General features: G+C 45.7%; 1 protein-coding gene across 1 annotated transcript in view; it reads left to right on the top strand.

The window, feature by feature from the left end:
• LOC126215127 (tenascin-X-like) overlaps positions 1 to 24,825 on the top strand; it is a 121,153-nt gene that overhangs the window by 54,972 nt on the left and 41,356 nt on the right. Inside the window, exon 2 of the mRNA XM_049941788.1 lies at positions 10,832 to 11,081. Within this exon, the coding sequence (XP_049797745.1) occupies positions 10,834 to 11,081 (248 nt within the window). The 5' untranslated portion in view covers positions 10,832 to 10,833. The remainder of the gene's footprint in view (positions 1 to 10,831; positions 11,082 to 24,825) is intronic.

Raw genomic sequence — 24,825 nt, 5'->3', positions numbered from 1 at the left:
GATAGGATAGCCGCAATTACTGATTCTACAATGTTACTTATAATCCGTCTCGATTGCAAAATGTTTGTTCATATGACCGGTTTCGGTTCCTCTAGAACCATCTTCAGATCTGATATTTCGGTTACAGGAGTAACCCGTCCAAGCACAGAAACTTTCACATGCTGCGTCGCATCAGCTCCTGTAACCGAAATATCAGATCTGGAGATGGTTATAGAGGAACCGAAACCGGTCACATGAATAAACATTTTGCAATCAAGACGGATTATAAGTAACATAATAAACAGATTATAAATCTGTACTTAGTAAGTGTATTTTCTCTGTACACACTTTTTAAATGGAGCAAACTAAAAGTAGGGTAAAATAAAATGTGAGTGGCGCTTGTCGCAGGACTCTAGTGCGAGTCGTGTACGAGATACCTTATTACGAAAAGTTCCCACACCGACACTTTGCATGGGGGCTTAATTATTAGAATGCAAATAATTTTAATTTTTAATAGCTGTATGTCCGATTACGAGGTCTCGTAAACGGTTGGCCCTGACTAGTATTTGTACGCAATCTGACTGCATAAAACAACAACAAGAATGAAATGAAATTTCCGTTAATACAATTAATTAATTAAGTCCCCAGCAACTATAAAACCTACGAAACCAAAACACAAGTGTCACTGTTCTGTGTGTGGAAGTGTGACTCAACGTACACATCTGGCACGGTTCTTCTTCAATAAGACAAGAAATTTCAAATACCATTTATACAGAAGTAATTAAAAAAATTAGAAATACTATAATTGCAAGAAAACCAGAATTACACTCTAATACAAGAACACAAGCCAGATGCTTTGTTGACTGAACCTGTAATGACGCATTATTTAAGACACTGAAATAATAAAAAGAAAACAGGGAATATTTTACCTTCATATATATCGATGAAAAGCACTCTAATCATTACAATATCTCCATTCGAACAACATCTGCTATCTATCCCATCAAACAACTGCATAAAATATGGAACAAACACTTTTCACTACGACATCTCAGCGAGCACTCTCCTCCGCTACCTCTCAATAACCACTGCCTACTACGAGTTCTCGACAAGCACTGCCCACTACGAGTTCTCAATAATCACTGCCAGTGGAGGCGGCGGAACAATACTCTCTAGCGCGATCTCTGGCGCTGTGGCTCAGTGTAGCCACCTTTCAACTTGTACACACTAAAGTACGTACCCTAGTTATATGGTAACGAGGCAACTGGCCATCACAGGTTGTGTCCAAAATGACCACCGCCAGCGACAGTACACGTGTTAGGATTTCAGCTGAGGTCGACCGAGCAGGTTGCGGTAATACGTCGTTGCAATATCATCGGGTGTACTTGGTAGGCCAAATCGGTAGAACGGGCCGGCCAAGATACGGGTCCCCTGCGTCCAGTCCAACGATTTGGATACAATTCGGGAACGCAAGCCGTAGTACTTGGCGCACTACAGGCTGGTCAAGCGTGTCGGTATCCCAGGGTACTCCTATTCGGCAGAGGAATGTCTCCTAACATCCTTGAAAGACCGCCTGTTAGAAGACGGCTTCGATACTTGTGCACGTTCTGTGCTCCGTCTATCAAACACGAGGCTGTGAGCTGATGGTTCCCTGTCCCACAGCACGCGTTTACACTCCGTGGACGCTGACGTTCCACCTGACGAAGCCAACAGTGATTGTCAACTCACCAGTAGTGCTTTTATCGGCAGTTTTCCTGGCCATGATTGGTAATTGTGGCTTCATCACTAGACAAGATACATTATACATCTGTAGTATTCTGTCTTAGTGCCCATGTACAGAAGTTAACACGAGTCTCATAATCGTTTCCATGCAGCTCTTGACGGGGAGAGGGGAGAGAGAGAGAGAGAGAGAGAGAGAGAGAGAGAGAGAGAGAGAGAGAGAGAGAGAGAGATGTGATCGGGAGCACTTACGTCGATGGCGGATACGTAGGACGTATCCCTGACTCATGCCACTTCCTCGTACGATTGCGCGGAAGCTGACGTGCAGATCAACTGCAACAGCACCGAGAACATTCATTTCTCCCTCTTCTCACGTCACTTGTTTCCTTCTGTTGCGGTGTCTACGTGTTACACAACCACTTTCAGGTAACTGATTGAAGAGGTTGATAAATAGTTGCCAAGATGGCTGACGTCAGATGTGATGTCTTGCCGCATACACCGTACAAGAACGAACTACATTCTTCCTGCACACTCTATAAGCTACGAGCATGCTGGCTTTTTCTGCATTGGTAAATTCTATCGTCCACTCACGACCTACTCCTTAGACTGTCACGCACTGACCAGCAAGTCGCAAGGAACACACAAGCACATTGCAAGAAAACATAACAACATCGCACCTACCCACTACGCAGGCAGAGTGGCATAAACAAGCGTCAGTGTGGGACCTTCTTATAACACCTATATCGACTAGAAATAGGTTTATACTATGTAACTGTGTATCTGTGATTATGAAGTGTTTGTTCTTTCTTTCTTAACGTCATTGATTTGTGACAGGAAATTTAAAGGTTGTGTGTATATATAGAATAAGCTAAATAATGTTTAAAAATAATGAAATTTTATGATATATGTATCTTTTTAAAGAAAACATTGTATACTGGAAGCTGGTTCATGCCTAGGACGCTTGTATAACGAAAAAGGTATAATGAAGTCCCTCCGCAACGGATGTGGCTCAGCGCGATGTAAAAGGCAGTTTTGGCGGTTGAACTGGGAGACTCTTTGGTGGGAACGGTACGAATCAGTGGCTAGCCGAGGGTGCCAAGGGAGGCAATTGGGAGTCGTTTTGCAAGAAATTTTGCCTCTGATGTGGATTTGGCTGTTGCATGATACTCTCGGCCATAAGGAGTGGCTCTAACACGTTAAAATCCGTCGCCAAGAAGAAATTGCAAAGAGCATTCAAACATCAAGAGCCGTGAGTACAGTTAGCCGCCACGTCGCTTGCCACCACTACTTCGCTACTGGTCCACCAACTTCATGTATATAGATATGTATCAAAGCATGAACCAGTTAATTTGTGTGTTTTAAGTAATAATCTAAGTGCTATAAAACTGTGTTCAGAACCGTAACTTTTATCCTAATCATGAACCTATGCAGGGTGCCCTGCTAAGTGTTCAGGAAACCGTGTATCCTGTTTCTAACAAATTAATGATTTATTTCTGTGTATTAAATGTGCTAAAATTCAGTGCCAGACTGTGTAAATGTTACTGTCTAAAATACCTGCTTCACAGGTGATAGTCACACAAGTAAAACTTATTTGAAACGTAATTTAGCCTTGATTGCCATCATGAAAGACTTTTTGTTTTTTGGATTAATGGAGCTCAGTGCTGAGAATTTTCCTTTGAAGGATGAAAACATAAACTATTCCAAATGGGGCTAAGAATTAAATTTAGTTGAACTGAATCTCTATTGAAATAATCATAGTCCTGAGTAGCGTTCTCGCTTCCCGCGCCAGGGTTCCCGGGTTCGATTCCTGGCGGGGTCAGGGATTTTCTCTGCCTCGTCATGACTGGGTGTTGTGTGATGTCCTTAGGTTAGTTAGGTTTAAGTAGTTCTAAGTTCTAGGGGACTGATGACCATAGATGTTAAGTCCCATAGTGCTCAGAGCCATTTGAACCATTTTTTGAAATAATCATAGAGTTTGACTAGTGATACAGTATCAGTTTATGGGTCCCCATCATATTCTCCTCATATTAGAAAGATAACTGGAATATTACCGCTACTAAAGAAATTCATATATTTATATAAGTGGGAATATAATAGTGTAATTGTATTATTTAATTTTATTTGTGGTATTTATATGTCAGTCAAGTCCGGAAGCCCCTCCATGCCCAACTTTAGTTAGGTGCTTCTTGAGGTAACATCTCAATACCGAGTCACGTAATGATAGTGATTGTAACTGTTATTATTATGTATCGGGTACAATTTTGCTTTCTATGATTACTGGTTTGTGCATTCATGGTAACTACTACTACCCACAACTTAGATTGCCCTGTATTCGAGTGTATCCCGTGTGCTATTCAAAGGGAATCTTAATGAAACTCACTACAACAACTAATATTCAGTTTTCTTAAACATAACCGAGCGAGGTGGCGCAGTGGTTAGACACTGGACTCGCATTCGGGAGGACGACGGTTCAATCCCGCGTCCGGCTATCCTGATTTAGGTTTTCCGCGATTTCCCTAAATCTCTCCAGGTAAATGCCGGCATGGTTCCTTTGAAAGGGCATGGCCGACTTCCTTTACCATCCTTTCCTAATTCGATGAGACCTATGACCTCCTGTCTGGTCTCCTTTCCCAAACAACCCAACCCAAATCTTAAACATAATATTTCGAATTAATATGCCTAATTGGGCTGGCGACCGTTCGATTTTTCATTCGTATATGAACTTTACTACTTTCATTCTCCCCAAAGTAAAAGCCTTTTTAGTTTTTCTATTAATTACAATATATTCAAAATTACTGTCAGATACCTTCATCCGTTAGACACACGCACGGTCGAAACTCAAAATTAAAAATCCTCCCAATGGGTAACATTAGTTTGTGTCACAGCAAGCGAGTGTTACACACTTCCCAAAATACGATATCTCGTAAACGACTTGCAATAAAACACTACTAACATTCTAGTTTACCCTACTTTTAGTTTGTTAATGTTAGTAGGCACTGTTTCATTTAAAAACTGTATGTTTTCACAAAAATACAGTACACTTTCTTAGTAGTATTACAATCTGTTTATTGACTAATAACACGAGCCCCTGACTAGCATTCCATTCTGCGAAAACCGCACGTCAATAGCACTTTCCATTTCCGCAATGTCAGCGGTGCAAGTTTCAGGTGATTCACACTGTGTTACCTCTGGATCACAGGGAGGACACGTTACTTTGCACCAGTGTCAAACAAATGGTCGGAGACTGTATTCCTTTCTATAAACTAATCCTGATTTCTACAGGGTGAAAACTATTTAAACCGACAAACTCTGCGAGGTTGTAGGGGACATCAAAACAAATATTTTTCTCTAATGTCATTTTTTCCTATGAGGAGTATTTAAACCGGTGGAGGCCGTATTACGATCTTCAGTTGTAGGCAACTGCTTTCCACCAGTGTAGTAGTGCTTGTCTCTGTTTACTAATGGAGCGATACACCTGGAGTGAGTACATTGATATGGTTAGTGCGTTCTACGTAGTGCACCACAACGGACGAGCTGCACAGCGGGTTTATCAACAACAACATCCTAATCGCCGTATCCAGCATCATACGACCTTTGCTGCTGTGTACCAACGTCTGCATGAGACCGGGTCATTTAGCAGATTACCTGGACAAGGACGCCGTCGCACGGTAAGAACGCTGCAATTTGAGGAAGCTGTCTTGCAGCATGTGGAGCGGGATTCTTCAATCAGCACACGTGCAATTGCACGTAACATGGGGACGAATCAGACGAATGTAAGAACAGTCCATCGAGAGCAATTGTTACGTCCATTTCATTTACAGCGTGTCCACAACCTGGAACCAGATGATTATAACCCAGAGCACAGTTTTAGCAGTGGTACCTGGAACAGTGTGAAATGCATCCTACATTTCTATCCTCTGTGTTGTTTACCGATGAAGCAACGTTCGGGCGTGACGGAGTCTTCAACATGCACAATTCGCGTGTTTGGAGTGAGAATAACGCACATGCCACTGTTACTAGCGGTCATCAAGTGCCGTTCTTCGTTAATGTGTGGGTCGGTGTTGTTGGGGACTGTTTATTTGGGCCGTATCTGCTACCTAGGCCATTACATGGCAGGCACTATTACAATTTTCTCGCCAGAGCATTGCCAGCATTGCTGGAAGACGTCCCGCTCCCTACAAGACAACGCATGTGGTTCCAAAATGAAGGGGTGCCGGCACATTTCAGTCGTCGTGTGCATCGATTCCTGGACCGACGGTTCCCAGAAACGTGGATTGGCAGAGGTGATCCTGTATCATGGCCTGCTCGATCCCCAGATATGTCCCCTCTGGATTTTTTTGTGTGGGGAGAGATGCGCAACCTTGTTTACGCAACTCCTGTTGCATCAGAAGAGGATCTGGTTGCCCGGATAGTAGGGGCAGCAGGAACAATTCAGGATACTCCTGGGGTTTTTGCCCGTGTCAGACAGAACACGCTCCGACGGTGTAACCTTTGTTTACGTGTCAATGGAGGCATTTTTGAAAATCTACTGTAATTTAAATTGGGTTGTGTTAATGTGTTGTCTCTTGGTCATAAAAAATGGGAAAGTGTTTGTTGGTTTAATTAATTTGCCGCCAGAGAAATCTTCCTCTACCGGTTTAAATACTCCTCATAGGAAAAAATGACATTAGGGAAAAATATTTGCTTTGATCTCCCCTTCAATCTCCCAGAGTTTGTCGGTTTAAATACTTTTCACCCTGTATATTGCTTCGGAGCAACATTGCCCAACGAAGGGCCAAAAGCGTTTTTGCGAGATATACGGTGACCTATTTTGCACAGTACTCTCGCAGCTCGATTCTGCTGAACAAACAGTTTTTCTTTAGCCGCACTACTATCTTCCGGTTAAGACAGTGAGAGACGCTTCTAAGAGCATAAAACACATACAAAGTAATCGGTATAGCTACAGCTTCTCCCATGACGGTAATCATTCTTTTTTTCTTCCGATATCACAGTCTCGTCGGCTACACGTGTGGTTTTCTGTTAGCCGCGCGGACGAGCCTGCAGAGATCTGGCAGAACTTCCGACCAGTGGAAGGCTTTTATCTCACGTAGGCGCGACTCCAGCAGAAACACACAGGCCTTCCAGCTGAGCTGACAGTAGTTTAGAGTCCGCCTCACGTTTCCCAGCCGACTGCATCACTACCGGTCGCCTGTTTGCGCGAGACGACACGACATTTGACAGATAAAACTCATTTGTTCGTGTAGTGTGCCATCCTCGTCTCCACTGTAGGCCTAAGGTCTTGTACCGTAGAAAGCAAGGGAGAGGGTGTTACTATGGGAGGCCTCTATTCTCTTACAACAACACAAATGCAAAACTGGATTAATATGACTTTATGTAAATAAACTGGCACAGTTACATATCCTGAATAGAGTCCATGTTCGTAGTACAAGCTCCTCAGTAATAGACTTCTTGTAGACAATATCCGTAATCTTGCTATTACACACTTTAGTCATACCGGTACTGCTGGAATAGCACGAGTCCCGCTATACACTGTCGTAGCCTGTTACTAAGCGAGGCCGCTGTGCGAGTGAATGACAGACGCCAAACTAGAATGAGTCAGTGACAGAGACAGCCCAGGTTAGCGGCGGCGGCGGCCTGAATACACTACTGGCCATTAAAATTGCTACACCACGAAGATGACGTGCTACAGACGCGAAATTTAATCGACAGGAAGAAGATGCTGTAATATGCAAATGATTAGCTTTTCAGAGCATTCACACAAGGTTGGCACCGGTGGCGACACCTACAACGTGCGGACATGAGGAAACTTTCCAACCGATTTCTCATACACAAACAGCAGTTGACCGGCGTTGCTTGGTGAAACGTTGTTGTGATGCCTCGTGTAAGGAGGAGAAATGCGGATTATCACGTTTCCGACTTTGATAAAGGTCGGATTGCAGCCTATCGCGATTGCGGTTTTCGTATCGCGACATTGCTGCTCGTGTTGGTCAAGATCCAAGGACAGTTAGCAGAATATGGAATCGGTGTGTTCAGGAGGGTAATACGGAAAGCCGTGTTGGATCCCGACGGCCTCGTATCACTAGCAGTCGAGATGACAGGCTTCTTATCCGCATGGCTGTAACGGATCGTGCAGCCACGCCTCGATCCCTGAGTCAACAGATGGGGACGTTTGCAAGACAACAACCATCTGCACGAACAGTTGGACGGCGTTTGCAGCAACATGGACTATCAGCTCGGAGACCGTGGGCTGTCTTGACGCTGCGTCACAGACAGGAGCGCCTGCGATGGTGCACTCAACGACAAACCTGGGTGCACGAATGGCAAAACGTAATTTTTTCGGATGAATCCAGGTTCTGTTTACAGCATCGTGATGGTCGCATCCGTGTTTGGCGACATCGCGGTGAACGCACATTTGAAGCGTGTATTCGTCATCGCCATACTGGCGTATCACCCGGCGTGATGGTTTGGGGTGCCATTGGTTACACGTCTCGGTAACCTCTTGTTCGCATTGACGGCACTTTGAACAGTGGACGCTACATTTCAGATGTCTTACGACCCGTGGCTCTACCCTTCATTCGATCCCTGCGAAACCCTACATTTCAGCAGGATAGTGCACGACCGCATGATGCAGGTCCTGTACGGGCCTTTCTGGATACAGAAAATGTTCGACTGCTGCCCTGGCCAGCACATTCTCCAGATTTCTCACCAACTGAAAACGTCTGGTCAATGGTGGCCGAGCAACTGGCTCGTCACAATACGCTAGTCAATACTCTTGAACTGTGGTATCGTGTTGAAGCTGCATGGGCAGCTGTACCTGTACACGCCATTTAAGCTCTGTTTGACTCAATGCCCAGGCGTATCGTGGCCGTTATCACGGCCAGAGGTGATTGTTCTGGGTACTGATTTCTCAGGATCTATGCACCCAAATTGCGTGAAAATGTGATTACATGTCAGTTCTAGTATATTTGTCCGATGAATACCCGTTTATCACTTTCACTTCTTCTTGGTGTAGCAATTTTAATGGCCAGTAGTGTACCTGCTCTGGAGCGTTCCTTGCGAGTCGCTGTCTGGTCTGTCTCGTGAGAGACGCGGTTGACCCAGCGCCTAATGTCGATCTTTGCCGACCGGTGTGCTGGCGACAGCTTACGCCACCACAGTTCCTGCTATCCGCTAGTAGATGGCGCACGGGAGAGACGATGGTCGAAGCAGTCGCTGGAGGAGCGAAGCGTTACTAGTGATTGGAAAAAGACACTGTTCATTCCAGTTTTTAACAGGATTCGTCGAACAGACGCACAAAACTATAGGACTTTATCCACAATGTCGCTCTGTTGTAGAAAGTTAGAACATGATTTATGCTCGCGTATTAAGACATCTCTGGAGACCTAAAATCTCTGTGGGAATCAGCACGGCATTCGAAAATAACGATCGTCTGAAACCCAGCTCGCTCTGTTCGTCCACGAGACCCAGAAAGCACTAGGTGCCGGCACCCAGATAGATGCCATGTTACATGACTTCCGAAAGGCGTTTCGAACATAACTACGGAAGTATCCCGAAGAAGCCCTGTAGGTCGACTACTTTTCACAGTCCACAGAAGCGCCAAAGAAACTGGTATAGGCATGCGCTTTCAAATGCAGATATATGTAAACAGGCAGAAAACGGCGTTTCAGTCGACAACGCCTATATAAGACAAGAAGGGTCTGGAGCAGTTGCAGTCTGCTGCAACAGTGCCAGGTTATCGAGATTTAAGTGAGTCTGAACGTGGTGTTATAGTCGGAGTACGAGCGATGGGACACAGCATCTCAGAGGTACCGTTGAAGTGGTGATTTTCCCGTACGACCATTTCACGAGTGTACCGTATCAGAAACGCGGTAAAATATAAAGTGTGTGACAACGCTGTGGCCGGAAAAAAATACTGCAAGAACGCGACCAACGACGACTGAAGAGAATCGCTCAACGCGACAGAAGTGCGATCCTTCCGCAAATTGCTGCACATTTCGATGCTGGGCCATCAACAAGTGTCAGCGTACGAATCATTCAACGAAGCATCGTCGATATGGGCTTTCGAAGCCGAAGGCCCACACGTGTACCCTTGATGACTGCACGACACAAAACGCCTCGCCTGGGCCCGTCAACACCAACACTGGACGGTTGATGACTGGAAACATGTTGCCTTGTCGGACGAGTCTCGTTCCAAATTTTATCCAGCGGATGGTCGTGTACGAGTGTGCAGACAACCTCATGAATCCTTGGACCGCGTCTTTCACCAGGGGACAGTTCAATCTGGAGGCTCTGAAATGGTATGGTGCGTGTACAGTTGGAGTGCTATGGGACCCGTGATACGTCTAGATACGACTGACAGGTGACACACACGTAAGCATCCTGTCTGATCACCTGCATCCATTCGTGTCCATTGTGCATTCCGACGAACTTGGGCAATTCGAGCATGACAATGCGACAGCCCACACATCCAGAATTGGTACAGAGTGGCTCCAGGAACACATTTCTGAGTTTAAACATTTCCGCTGACCACCAGACTCCCCAGACATGAACATTATTGGGCATATCTGGGATGCGTGGCAACGTGCAGTTCAGAAGAGATCTGCAACCCCTCGCACTCTTACGGATTTGTGTACACTGTTAAATAATCCGCAAATCTGGGGGACGCGTTTTGCTTATAGCAGAATGAATGCAACGGCTGAAAGCGAACTCCATGCGGCACATTGCGTCTTTTTACCATGATCTGTTGAGCTCGCGGTTCCAGCTAACTTTCCTGAAACAAATATTACAAAATCATAAATCATGTACAGTTAATAACTGCATGGATTACATATCTTTAAACTAAAACCCATTTCTAACATATTTAACTGTAAGTCAGGAGCTTATTCAAAGATCCGTGGAGAGACTTACATACATTACGTCTTCTCTGTTCAAAGGAGTCAAACAAAATAGTGTCTGTAATTTGTAACGCTATTAATGAGCTAATGATAGTGTTTTGGCACATCAGAGTATTTCAGAGTCTGTAATTTGTGACAGTGTACTAGTTTTTTCACTCCGTGCCTATACTGAATAGTCTCACCAGTTGAATCTTTTATTTCGCCGTCATTGCATCGTTGCCCACCTTTTCGTTTTGCAGAGATGTTCCGTTTTCGGCTGGTGCTGTTGGTGGCGGCCGCGGCGCTGCTGGCGGGAGACGTTGGGGTGGCCGAGGCGGGGGTGGTGAGCACCGTCAAGGGCTGGTTCAAGGGCAAGCCGGCCAACGCCACCGCCGTCCGCAACGCCACGGACCCCGCCGCCCCGCCGGGCAGCAGGGAGCACCTCGCCAGGTACACCGACGGTGCCGCATTCCTCAGGGAGCCCGGCGTCTGCGGCGTCACCAAAGTCCTGTGAGTACACCGGCCCGTGGCTTTACGTCTGTAAGTACTCACCCTTGCTGGCCGGGTCACGACCTACTCTGGATTTGCCAGGCAGGCCGCTCTGGCATCGCAGCTACTCTTGCCATATTGTCCTCTAGACTTCAGCAGCTAGGCCGCCACTCTGGCTTTGCCAGGTGGGCCGCTCGGGCTCTGCCAGTGCCAGGTTGTTCTCTCTGGACTTGTCAGCCCACCAACTGCGGAGTCGCCTCTCTGGACCCACTGCCACGCCAGCCTTCTGGCTTTGCCAACCTGGCCATCTTTCCCATGCTGTCCTTTCTGGCTTTTCCAGACCACTGGTTGTGGATTTGCCAGCCAGCCACCTTTGCCAGATTGTCCTCTCTGAACCTGCTGGCCCATTGGCTATGCCTTTGCCAGCCTGGCCACTATGCCTTTGCCAGCCTGGCCCACTATGGCTTTGCCAGCCTGGCCCACTATGGCTTTGCCGGCCTGGCAAAGAAGATTGGCAGAATGTGTAGAGGGTGGGTGAGAAGTCGCTCCCTAGTTTTAAATGTCTATAATTTTTTTTAATTAATGAATATTTGCACATGAAACCAAATATCTATTTTGAGGATTGTGAGAATATATATACTCCATATGTCCTCTGTTGTCAACCAAATGACGTAACTGTGTACGAATGTCATCAATTAATATCTGCAGGAAAGTCACAGATACATTTCCAAGGACAGCTGTGACCCTTTCCTCTAGTTCGTTCAGAGTGCGTAGCTTTGTTCAGTACACCTCTTCTTTGGCCCAAACCCATAAATCACAAGGCGTGAGGTCGGGACTTCTCAGAGGCTGTTCGTGGGGCCCTCACCATCCCAACCAACGCCCTGGGAAGTATTTGTCCAGCCAGTCACAAGCAATGCTGTTCCGTCATGCTGAAAAGAACATCCCCAACACTGTCTCAATGTGATACTAATGGCCACACACATTCCCTCAGCATCCGGCGATACCGATCACTATTCATTCTCTCTTGCAATATGAATGGACCAGTGAGACGATCCACAGTCAAATCGCACCCGACTGTCAATTTTGGTCGACTTTGTGATTTTTCAGTTGTGATTCTTGCATTTGTTTCTACACAGTAATGGCAATTGTATAGATTCACGAATCCCCCATGGTGGAACACCACTTCCTCACTCTAATGTTCTTGAACAAATCCGGCCAGTCATGATGCCATGACAGCATAATTTCCTCACAATCCATCTGCCTGCCTCAGTGATCTCACGATAACTCCTGAATATAAAGGGGTTTCAAGTTGAGGTCCTTCTTTAACACAACACACACCATGTCCCTGCTGCATGGCGTGTTGATTTAGCAGGACTGCACGTTGAAGATGTCTCTGCTGCTACATTTTCTGGAGATCACAACACTGAAGATCGTCGTTCACGTGGTTTACGGGCACAGTTGTCATTAGCTTGGTGTGACAATTCCTAACGGTTTGGGCATCAAGTGTGGCGTGAGGGCCACCAACACCTTGCCGCCATCGCTGAACTAGGGCTGCATACTTCAAACCAAGAAGTGACCTGGGCGCGCTCTTGTAAAGTTAAGTTTCCTGCCATCTCGCCGTCCAACGTTACAAAGTGCTACGGACGATCTAGGTTTTCTCAGGGATCTTGCAGCAAAACACGACGATGTTTCTTAATTCCATTGTCTTCCGAAGTAAGAGTGATTTCAGATGTGCCGAAGGGGAGTGTCGTAGGACGTTGCTATTCACAATATACATAAATGACCTTGTGGATGACATCGGAAGTTCACTGAGGCTTTTTGCAGGTGATGCTGTGATATATCGAGAGGTTGTAACAATGGAAAATTGTACTGAAATGCAGGAGGATCTGCAGCGAATTGACGCATGGTGCAGCGAATGGCAATTGAATCTCAAAGTAGACAAGTGTAATGTGCTGCGAATACATAGAAAGAAAGATCCCTTATCATTCAGCCACAACATAACAGGTCAGCAACTGGAAGCAGTTAATTCCATAAATTATCTGGGAGTACGCATTAGGAGTGATTTAAAATGGAATGATCATATAAAGTTGATCGTCGGTAAAGCAGATGCCAGACTGAGATTCATTGGAAGAATCCTAAGGAAATGCAATCCGAAAACGAAGTAGGTTACAGTACGCTTGTTCGCCCACTGCTTGAATACTGCTGAGCAGTGTGGGATCCATACCAGATAGGGTTAATAGAAGAGATAGAGAAGATCCAACGGAGAGCAGCGCGCTTCGTTACAGGATCATTTCGTTACAGGATCATTTAGTAATCGCGAAAGCGTTACGGAGATGATAGATAAGCTCCAGTGGAAGACTCTGCTGGAGAGACGCTCAGTAGCTCGGTACGGGCTTTTGTTGAAGTTTCGAGAACATACCTTCACCGAGGAGTCAAGCAGTATATTGCTCCCTCCTACGTATATCTCGCGAAGAGACCATGAGGATAAAATCAGAGAGATTAGAGCGCACACAGAGGCATACCGACAATCCTACTTTCCACGAACAATGCGAGACTGGAATAGAAGGGAGAACCGATAGAGGTACTCAAGGTACCCTCCGGCACACACCGTCAGGTGGCTTGCGGAGTATGGATGTAGACGTAGAATAAACATCAGCTATCACAAAACTTATGGATATTTAAAACTAGGGAGCGACTCCTCGCCCACTCCATATATGCCAACGGCCTTACCGCAACGGTAACATCGGTTTTAATCAGATCATCAAAGTTAGGCGCTGTCGAGCTGGGCTAGCACTTGCTTGCATGACCGTCCTTGTCTGTCGAGTGCTGTTGACGAGTGAGGTGCACTCAGAACTTGTGAGGCCAATTGAAGAGCTACTTGAGTGACAAGTAGCGGCTCCGATCAGGTTAACCGACAACGGCCGGAATGGCGGTGCGCTGACCACATGCTGCTCCATGTTCCTGTCCAGTGACTTTCCTGGTCTGTTCTGAAGGCGTTTGAATTGAGGTGAACGTGTAGACACATTGTTGCTTCCAGTGCTTTAGCAGACTGATGTGTTCACTTATACAGAGATGCACTGGTGGTATCGATCCTTTCGAGACAGTATCTGGTCCATGCCTGTGTTCAATTTCGTTTACTTGTGTGAAGCCGTTTTAAATAAGCGACTTTTTTTGTGAAAATAGACTAGTGATTCCGGGTGTCGGCCGTGTGCCTGGTTGTAAACCAGCAGCCAACCACGTTGCGAGTGTGTCAGTAACGTCAGTGATTAGCTGAGTGTGCCGAGAGCGGAGTTCTGAAATCTGGAGTATGCTGTAGAAACGATAGACTGTGGCGTTGTGTACGAACACCGCAGCAGTAACATACTGTCGCAGGGCTCACTTCTATTTTGGTAATAGATTTTGTGCTTTTGTGTCTTTGTAATCTTGTTGTTTTCTTTGTTTTTATGACACACTGCGTATCTTGCACCACAGTCTGGTATTTATTCCTACAAGTGTTCTCCCACAAGATAGATAAAGTATCGGAAAGCCAAAAGGTATGTACATTTTACAGTCCCTGCACAAAGAAACACTCTCTCCCATTATGCATGAATAAGAATGTAAATACATGAACATTTTAATGAAATTAGTTTCAGCAGTGAAGAGGCAGAAGTATTTAACTGGGAAATTATTTTCGATGTTATTTCGCATTGATAAAGAAAACAAGGTAGAAAGTATAAACTAAAAAGACCCTGTTTACTGCCTTCTAAATACAGTGTAATGTCAAACTTCCTGGCAGATGAAAACATTGTGCCGGTGATTGTATGATAATGTGACAACAGTTGAGGGTTTATGCAGAAGGCCAAACGTATCAGTTTGAAGTAAGGCACTCCTGAATAGACTGAGTCGAAAGTTATTAGCGAAAATCGTACTCACAGTAGAAAACAGGTATCAGTACTGTTGTTGCTAAGATTTTAGGGTAACTAGCTTTAAGAGCCAGGCATGAACACCTGTCTATCTTCGATACCGTAAAACGCATCTCTTCTACCGCAAACTGTTAAGCTTACATATTTTGGGATGAGGTAGTACGGACCAGAACAAGAAAGTAAGTCCAGTAACTATGGACTCTAAAATGGATACCTTAACTGCTACTGGCACTCGTTCAATAGAAAGGATGTTTTCGCAGTAGGAGAGATGAACAAGTGCTCATGTGAACGCACATTGGAAGCGTGTATTCGTCATAGCCATACTGGCGTATCACCCGGCGTGATGGTGTGGGGTGCCATTGCTTACACGTCTCGGTTACCTCTTGTTCGCATTGACGGCACTTTGAACAGTGTACGTTTCAGATGTGTTATGACCCGTGGCTCTACCCTTCATTGGATCCCTGCGAAACCCTACATTTCAGCAGGATAATGCACGACTGTATGTTGCAGGTCCTGTACGGGCCTTACTGGATACAGAAAATGTTCGACTGCTGCCCTGACCAGCACATTCTCCAGACCTCTCACCAATTGAAAACGTCTGGTCAATGGTGGCCGAGCAATACGCCAGTCACTACTCTTGATGAACTGTGGTATCGTGTTGAAGCTGCATGGGCAGCTGTACTTGTACACGCCATCCAAGCTCTGTTTGACTCAGTGCCCATGCGTATCAAGGCCGTTATTACGGCCAGAGGTGGTTGTTCTGGGTACTGATTTCTCAGGATCTATGCACCCAAATTGTGTGAAAATGTAATCACATGTCAGTTCCAGTATAATATATTTGTACAATGAATACCTGTTTGTCATCTGCATTTCTTCTTGGTGTAGCAATTTTAATGGCAAGTAGTGTATTATCCGAGCAGCAACAGCACCAGTATACGTATTCCACCGTCAGATACCAGAACGATTTTCGCTTAAGAGTCCAGACATCGTCGCTAAGATGTAGAAAATTCAGTTACGCTACATCATGCCTTCCTCTCTGGCCACCCATCATCGGCGTTATCGGTCGCCCTAGTGGCAGGAAAACTCGGCGCTCGGCTCACTTCCCACGAGGCATTAGGGGGGGGCGGGCCACTGGAGCGGCTACGGCGACGGTCAACACGCAGACACCGCCGCTAATGGTGTGCTGTCGTATTCAGCTGAGATAACGTCCTCTGCTGAGTGCTGACCGCGAGGTGCCATCGCGTTTGTTGTCCCTGGCACTTTAGCACGCTCTGATCGAAGCAGCAGTCCAATCCCCCCTCCACGGAAAACCTAAATCTGGATGGCCCGGTGCGGCTATGAACCGTCGTCCTCCCAAATGCGAGTCACATTACTTCTCTACACATTCTCCTCTGAGGGATGGACACTTGGTCCAGCGATCTCCAGCCTTCCCATCCCATCGGAGAAATAGCGTCTGCCAAAATACTCATTGAGTCCACAATCACTTCCTCATTTGATGAAAATTTCTTCGCAACAAGCCAAAGTTTCAAGTTACGGAACAGGGAAAAGTCACTTGGCACTAAATGTGTTGGATAGAGTGGACGAGGAGCCAGTTCAAAACCGAGTTTATACACTTTTGGCACATTCATTATTCATATGGGGAATGGTGTATTATCCTGCTGAAAGAATACTTTTTTTGCGTGGCAACGTTGGTCTCTCTTCAGCCAGCGCAAGTTTCAAACGATCCAACAGTGAAGTATAACAGGGTCCAGGCACGGTTCTGCTTTCTCCCAAGTAAACTATAAAGATTACTTCTTGGAATCCTAAAAAACAGTGGTCATCAAAAAAATGGTTCAAATGGCCCTGAGCACTAAGGGACTTAACATTTGAGGTCGTCAGTCCCCTAGAACTTAGAACTACTTAAACCTAACTAACCTAAGGACGTCACACACATCCTTGCCCGAGGCAGGATTCGAACCTGCGACCGTAGCGGTCGCGCGGTTCCAGACTGAAGCGCCTAGAACCGCTCGGACACATCGGCCGGCGAGTGGACATCACCTTACCAGCTTACAATACGGTTTCTGCCTTGTTCGGCGCACTTTCAGCAGCCTTCGTCCATCGTTTTGACTGCCATTTGCCTCTGCTGTGTACCTGACGGATCCAGATTTCATCAGCAGATGCAAATGGGCGCAAAAAGTCTTGCGGATGGCGATTAAACATCGCCAGACGTTGTGTTGAAATGTTGTGCCGGATGCGCTTTTGGTAGACTGTGAGCAATCGCAGCATCCACCTCGCACACAGCTGGTTCGTAACTAATTCTCCATGCAGAATACTATGCTCTCGGTCAGTTGCGAGGGGTGGGGAGGGGGGGGGGTGCGGGGGGCTTACTGAACAGACGAGAAGGAACGACTGATTATTTATCGCACCGTACTGGTTTTAGCGGAGAGAAAAGGAGACGCCCTGTAAACTATACGAGGGAGTTTGGTCCGAATTTTCTTAGCCAAACGAAGGATGGGAAATGGACAAATACGGTATCAAATTCACCAGCGTGAGTTCCAGTTCGCAACAGAAAAACACATTTAACTACTTGAAAATAATGAGAATAATTAAGCAAAACGTAGTGTTTGGAGGGAAAACTAAAATGTTTCACGAGCAGTTGCTGCTAGCTACGTAAACGAAATGTTAAGAAAGTTCGTCTGTTCCAGGCCTAGAGTTATACGTATAGAAAACTGGCCAAGTGCTAGCAGGTCTCAATCACAGAGGCTTACGTACAAACTCAATAAAGTACACACACACACACACACACACACACACACACACACACACACACACACACACATATATATATATATATATATATATATATATATATATATATATAGGGTGTTACAAAAAGGTACGGCCAGACTTTCAGGAAACATTCCTCACACACACATAAAGAAAAGATGTTGTGTGGACATGTGTCCGAAAACGCACAATTTCCATGTTACAGTTCATTTTAGTTTCGTCAGTATGTACTGTACTTCCTCGATTCACCGCCAGTTGGCCCAATTGAAGGAAGGTAATGTTGACTTCGGTGCTTGTGTTGACATGCGACTCATTGCTCTACAGTACTAGCATCAAGCACATCAGTACGTAGCATCAACAGGTTAGTGTTCATAACGAACGTGGTTTTGCAGTCAGTGCAATGTTTACAAATGCGGAGTTGGCAGATGCCCATTTGACGTATGGATTAGCACGGGGCAATAGCCGTGGCGCGGTACGTTTGTATCGAGACAGATTTCCAGAACGAAGGTGTCCCGACAGGAAGACGTTCGAAGCAATTGATCGGCGTCTTAGGGAGCACGGAACATTCCAGCCTATGACTCGCGACTGGGGAAGACCTAGAACGACGAGGACACCTGCAATGGACGAGGCAATTCTTCGTGCAGTTGACGATAACCCTAATGTCAGCGTCAGAGAAGTTGCTGCTGTACAAGGTAACGTTGACCTCGTCACTGTATGGAGAGTGCTACGGGAGAACCAGTTGTTTCCGTACCATGTACAGCGTGTGCAGGCACTATCAGCAGCTGATTGGGCTCCACGGGTACACTTCTGGGAATGGTGCATCCAACAATGTGTCAATCCTCATTTCAGTGCAAATGTTCTCTTTACGGATGAGGCTTCATTCCAACGTGATCAAATTGTAAATTTTCACAATCAACGTGTATGGGCTGACGAGAATCCCCACGCAATTGTGCAGTCACGTCATCAACACAGATTTTCTGTGAACGTTTGGGCAGGCATTGTTCGTGATGTCTTGATTGGGCCCCATGTTCTTCCACCTACGCTCAATGGAGCACGTTATCATGATTTCATACGGGATACTCTACCTGTACTGCTAGAACATGTGCCTTTACAAGTACGACACATGTGGTTCATGCACGATGGAGCTCCTGCACATTTCAGTCGAAGTGTTCGTACGCTTCTCAACAACAGATTCGGTGACCGATGGATTGGTAGAGGCGGACCAATTCCATGGCCTCCACGCTCTCCTGACCTCAACCCTGTTGACTTTCATTTATGGGGGCATTTGAAAGCTCTTGTCTACGCAATCCCGGTACCAAATGTAGAGACTCTTCGTGCTCGTATTGTGGACGGCTGTGATACAATACGCCATTCTACAGGGCTGCATCAGCGCAGCAGGGATTCCATGCGACGGAGGGTGGATGCTTGTATCCTCGCTAACGGAGGACATTTTGAACATTTCCTGTAACAAAGCATTTGAAGTCACGCTGGTACGTTCTGTTGCTGTGTGTTTCCATTCCATGATTAATGTGATTTGAAGAGAAGTAATAAAATGAGATCTAACATGGAAAGTAAGCGTTTCCGGACACATGTCCACATAACATATTTTCTTTCTTTGTTTGTGAGGAATGTTTCCTGAAAGTTTGGTCGTACCTTTTTGTAACACTATATATATATATATATATATATATATATATATATATATATATATATATATATATATATATATATATATATATACACGCCTAGGCATTGAGTCAAACAGAGCCTGGATGGCGTGCACAGGTACAGCTGCCCATGCAGCTTCAACACGATACCACAGTTCAGCAAGAGTAGTGACTGGCGTATTGTGACGAGCCAGTTGCTCAGCCACCGTTGACCAGACCTTTTCAATTGGTGAGAGATCTGGAGAATGTGCTGGACAGGGCAGCAGTCGAACATTTTCTGCATCCAGAAAGGCCTGTACAGGACCTGCAACATGCGGTCGTGCATTATCCTGCTGAAATGTAGGATTTCGCAGGGATCGAATGAAGGGTAGAGCCACGGGTCGTAAGACATCTGAAATGTAACGTCCACTGTTCAAAGTGCCATCAGTGCGAACCAGACGTGACCGAGACGTGTAACCAATGGCACGCCGGCTGATACGACAGTATGGCAATGACGAATACACGTTTCCAATGTGTGTTCACTGCGATGTCGCCAAACACGGGTGCGACCATCATGATGCTGTAAACAGAAACTGGATTCATCCGAAAAAATTACGTTTTGCCATTCGTGCACCCAGGTTCGTCGCTGAGTACACCATCGCAGGCGCTCCTGTCTCTGATGCAGCGACAAGTGCAACCGCAGCCATGGTCTCCGAGCTGTTCGTGCAGATGGTTGTTGTCTTGCAAACGTCCCCATCTGTTGACTCAGGGATCGAGACGTGGCTGCACGGTCCGTTAGAGCCATGCGGATAAGATGCCTGTCATCTCGACTGCTAGTGATAAGAGGCCGTTGAGATCCACCGCGGCGTTCCGTATTACCCTCCTGAACCCACCGATTCCATATTCTGCTAACAGTCACTGGATCTCGACCAACGCGAGCAGCAATGTCGCGATACGATAAACCGCAATCGCGGTAGGCTACAATCCGACCTTTATCAAAGTCGGAAACGTGACGGTACGCATTTCTCCTCCTTACACGAGGCATCACAACAACGTTTCACCAGGCAACGCTGGTCAAATGCTGTTTGTGTATGAGAAATCGGTTAGAAACTTACCTCATGTCAGCACGTTGTAGGTGTCGCCACCGGCGCCAACCTTGTGTGAATGCTCTGAAAAGCTAATCATTTGCATATCACAGCATCTTCTTGCTGTCGGTTAATTTTAGAGTCTGTAGCACGTCATCTTCGTGGTGTAGCAATTTTAATGGTCAGTAGTGTATTTAGGATTTCAAAGCACCATTTTATTCCTCCACTCTTTTGGATACAAAGACCTGTTCCCCGACATAATCTCCCTTCAGTGCGACGGTCTTACGCCACCTTAGTGGTAGGGCTTCTATGCTAGTATGGTACCGTCTCTGCTGGCCCACGTCGGAGCCAATGTCTCGGTGCATCAGTAATCTCCCCATTTTCCTTTACTTTTACTGTGAAAGCTTGCTGCCTGACAAATTTCCCGATTCTACGTAAACCGTCCGCCCCCGGTAGCTGCGTGGTCAGCGCGACAGACTGTCAATCCAAAGGGCCCGGGTTCGATTCCCGGCTGGGTCGGAGATTTTCTCCGCTCAGGGACTGGGTGTTGTGTTGTCCTAATTATCATCATTTCATCCCCATCGACGCGCAAGTCGCCCAAGTGGCGTCAAATCGAAAGACTTGCACCAGGCGAGCGGTCTACCCGACGGGAGGCCCTCGTAGAAATGGAAATGGTTTTGATGAGTGAGTTTCCGACTATCGTGTTTTAATATGTGACACGAATGGCCATATCTTTTGATTGCATTGACTGTTGATCTTTTCGGGTCTAGCTGCTTCACGCATAACAACTTGAACTGGTGTGATCTTTAACAGTCAATTGGGCTTCCTTCGTATCAAGTAATATAAATTCAGGACATTTCTACAACAAACGATGGGAAAGCAAATAGTGTCAAAAACATCTACACTTTGTATACATGTATGTAAGTACGGGGTCACAGTTATTGAACTATATGAAAAAACGTAAATTAGTTACAAACTACGGCGTGCACACACTTTATTCAACACGTAAACGTCACGACACGTATTCTGATTTGGATTATGACATGTTCCATCTGCCTGCCGTCATTGGCGATGATGTGGCGCAGACCACTAGCGAAATTCTGCATGATCCGCCGAAGTGTCGGAACATCGACGCTGACGATGACGACCTGAATGGCTGTTTTCAGCTCACCAATGGTTTTGGAGTTACTGTTGTACACCTTGTCTTTAATATAGCCCCCACAAAAAGGAGTCGCATGTGTTCAGATCGGGAGAGTATGGCGGCCAATCGAGGCCCGTGCCAGTGGCCTCTTGGTACCCCAGACCCAGAATGCGGACCCCAAAGAGCCACTGCAGGACATCACTCAGCTGCTTTGATGGGGTCGAGCCCTGTCTTGCATGGACCACATTTTGTCGAAATAAGGGTCGCTTTGCGTAATGGGGATGAGATAATGTTCCAAAACCTTCTCGTACTGTTCGGTGGTCACCTTGCCATCAAGGAATATCGCACCGACTATTCCGCGACCGGACATTGCACACCACACAGTCGCCTGTTGAGGGTGAAGAGACTTCTCGATCGCGAAATGCGGATTCTCAGTCCCCCAAATGCACAATTTCGCTTATTGGCGAACCCATCCAAATGAAAGTGGGCTTCGTCGCTAAACCAAACCATACTGCGCTTACTAATTCCCATCATGCCCTGCGGCCAACGTCCTAAAGCAAACCGCTCAGAACTTACGATTTTATTTCATATCGTTCAATAGTTGTCACCCTGTATGAACGCATGTACTGGCGTTTCATTGCTGGTTCCATTCAGCCACCGATGAACTAATTTCCGTATACTTAGGCCTAATATGTTTCTAGCGTTCCCGACACTGGGGTGACAAAACTCATAGGATAAGAGTTTGCACGAACACAAATCGTGGTAGTATCCACACACGAGGTGTAAAAGGGCGGAGCTGCCATTCGTACCCAGAGGATTCGTGTGGAAAGGTTTCCAGTGTAATGATGGCCATACGACGGGAATCGAGACTTTGAATGCGGATTGCATGGGACATTCCAGTTCGTGACGGAATTCAATATTCCGAGAAGATCCACAGTATCAAGAGTGGCGAGAATAGTAAATAGTAAATCCCAGGCATTATCTCTCACCACGGACAACGCATTGGCCGACAGCCTTCACTTAACGACCGAGACGAGTGGACTTTGCGTACTGTTGTAAGTGCTAACAGACAAGCAACACTGCATGAAATAACCGTAGAAATCAGTGTGGAACGAACGACGAACGTATCAGTTAGGACAGTGCGGCGAAATTTGGCGTTAATGGGCAATGGCAACAGAAGACCGACGCGAGGGCCTTTGCTAACAGCACGACATCCCCTGCAACGCCTCTCCTGGATTCGTGACCTATCACTTAGACGCTAAACGACTGGGAAACTCTGGCCTGCTCATATGAGTCCCACTTTCATTTGGTAAGAGCTGATGGTGGGGTTAGTGAGTGGGGCAGATCCCCAGGAAACCGTGGACCCAAGCTGCCAACAAGGTACTGTGCAAGCCCGTGCTGGCTCCATATTGGTGTGGGGTGTGTTTACGTGAAATGAACAGATCACTGACTGGAAGTGGAGAACATCTGCAGCCATTCATGTACGCCATATTCCCAAACAAAGGTGGTATTTTTATGGATGGCAGTTGTAATGGTTCTTTATTTACGTGACCATTACGGGACTCCAACCCCAGTTCTCCATACCAGTAATATCGTACTACTTTTCTGCGAAGTAACAGACATATTTTTGTGACAATATTCACATTTGGTTTTATTAATGTATAGGTACTCGGATCTATCGATATATTACAGTGATATGGTTCTTGTGTGTATTCATTTCTGTGAGACTGTTATAATCTTTGTCTTACTTGTAACCGTTTTGGCGCGAATGCGCACCAAAGACCTTGTAAAAAATAACTAGACTCACTGATGGCGCTGCAGTCGCGGGATAATTTGAACCTTCGGCTGGACGCCATTATAGTAGTTGTAGTCTGATGTGTTGTGTAGTATTGTTGTTCATGAAGATGGTTCAAATGGTTCAAATGGATCTGAGCACTATGGGACTCAACTGCTGTGGTCATCAGTCCCCTAGAACTTAGAACCACTTAAACCTAACTAACCTAAGGACATCACACACATCCATGCCCGAGGCAGGATTCGAACCTGTGACCGTAGTGGTCGCGCGGTTCCAAACTGTAGCTCCTAGAACCGCTCGGCCACTCCGGCCGGCGATTGTTCATGAAGACCCTGATTCAACGTTGTATATTTGTTGGGGCGTACATACAGTATTTGTTACTCGTAATTCTACTGGCTGTACGTTCCAATCAAAAGAAGTACAATGGTGAAGAGTTGTGCAGCGATTAATTGTACAAATAAATTCGATAAAGGAACGAATATTACATTTCACAGATACGTGAATATTTTAAGTTGTTTTGTGTGTCAGTGCACTTACTTAATAAATGATTTTGTAACACGGTATTAGCATAATGTCTGTGCATCTATTTGCAGGTTTCCTTTCTCAAAACCACAGCTGTTACAAAAATGGTTACACGCTGTCAGAAGGCAAGATTTCCGACCGACAGAATACCATTTTATATGTTCTGATCATTTTGAAGAAAGTTGGCTGATCGGTAGTGTTTTCATGGTCTAGATTAGGTTGGAACTTGATAATTTGGGCGTGAGTTGCCAAAGCACTATGCCATATATAACGCACTTCTCGTCATAAAATCTAAAGCAAGGTAGAGTCAGAAAATATCTATTAATATAGTGGGCAAATCTTAGAGTATTTTGATGCATTTTGCGTACATCTATCGTAAATGAACTACGAAAACTGCTAGGGGTCCAGTACATAACTTTTAGCTACGGCAGATTCCATGTAGTACGTAAGATAAATTCTTAAACAGTGACTAGTTGCTGTTTGTTCATAAATTAAGAAGTATATTGTAGTAACGTATTTAAATGAGGCATTATGTTTGTGACCTAACTCAAGGGAAGGCGTTTTATAACCAAAAGCGATGTATAAACATTCGAACTCCGCGCGTCGGTTTACCACTCTAATGGCCGCCGCCCAGCTATTCAATTTGTCCGCTCTTCACAGTCGACCACTCGTGCGGTTGTGGGGGCCTGATGCGCACACAGAGCGGTCTTTGTTTCACTTTGCAGAAGTTAAGTTGTTATTTCGCTTTGTAAAAGAACAGTCAAGTCTTGTATTTGGTTAAAGTAGAAATTAAATATATGAAGATTGATACAAAACTGTTTTCTTGATGATGTGGCAATTAAGAAGTAGTATATGTGAATTTACAAGAAGTTTAATAAAAATGTGGATCGTGAACACCAAGTCAAATT

Source organism: Schistocerca nitens, chromosome 12 (assembly GCF_023898315.1).
Source record: "Schistocerca nitens isolate TAMUIC-IGC-003100 chromosome 12, iqSchNite1.1, whole genome shotgun sequence".
Lineage (NCBI taxonomy): Eukaryota > Metazoa > Arthropoda > Insecta > Orthoptera > Acrididae > Schistocerca > Schistocerca nitens.
Note: the sequence above shows the minus strand (reverse complement) of the source record. Positions and strands in the feature narration are given on the sequence as shown.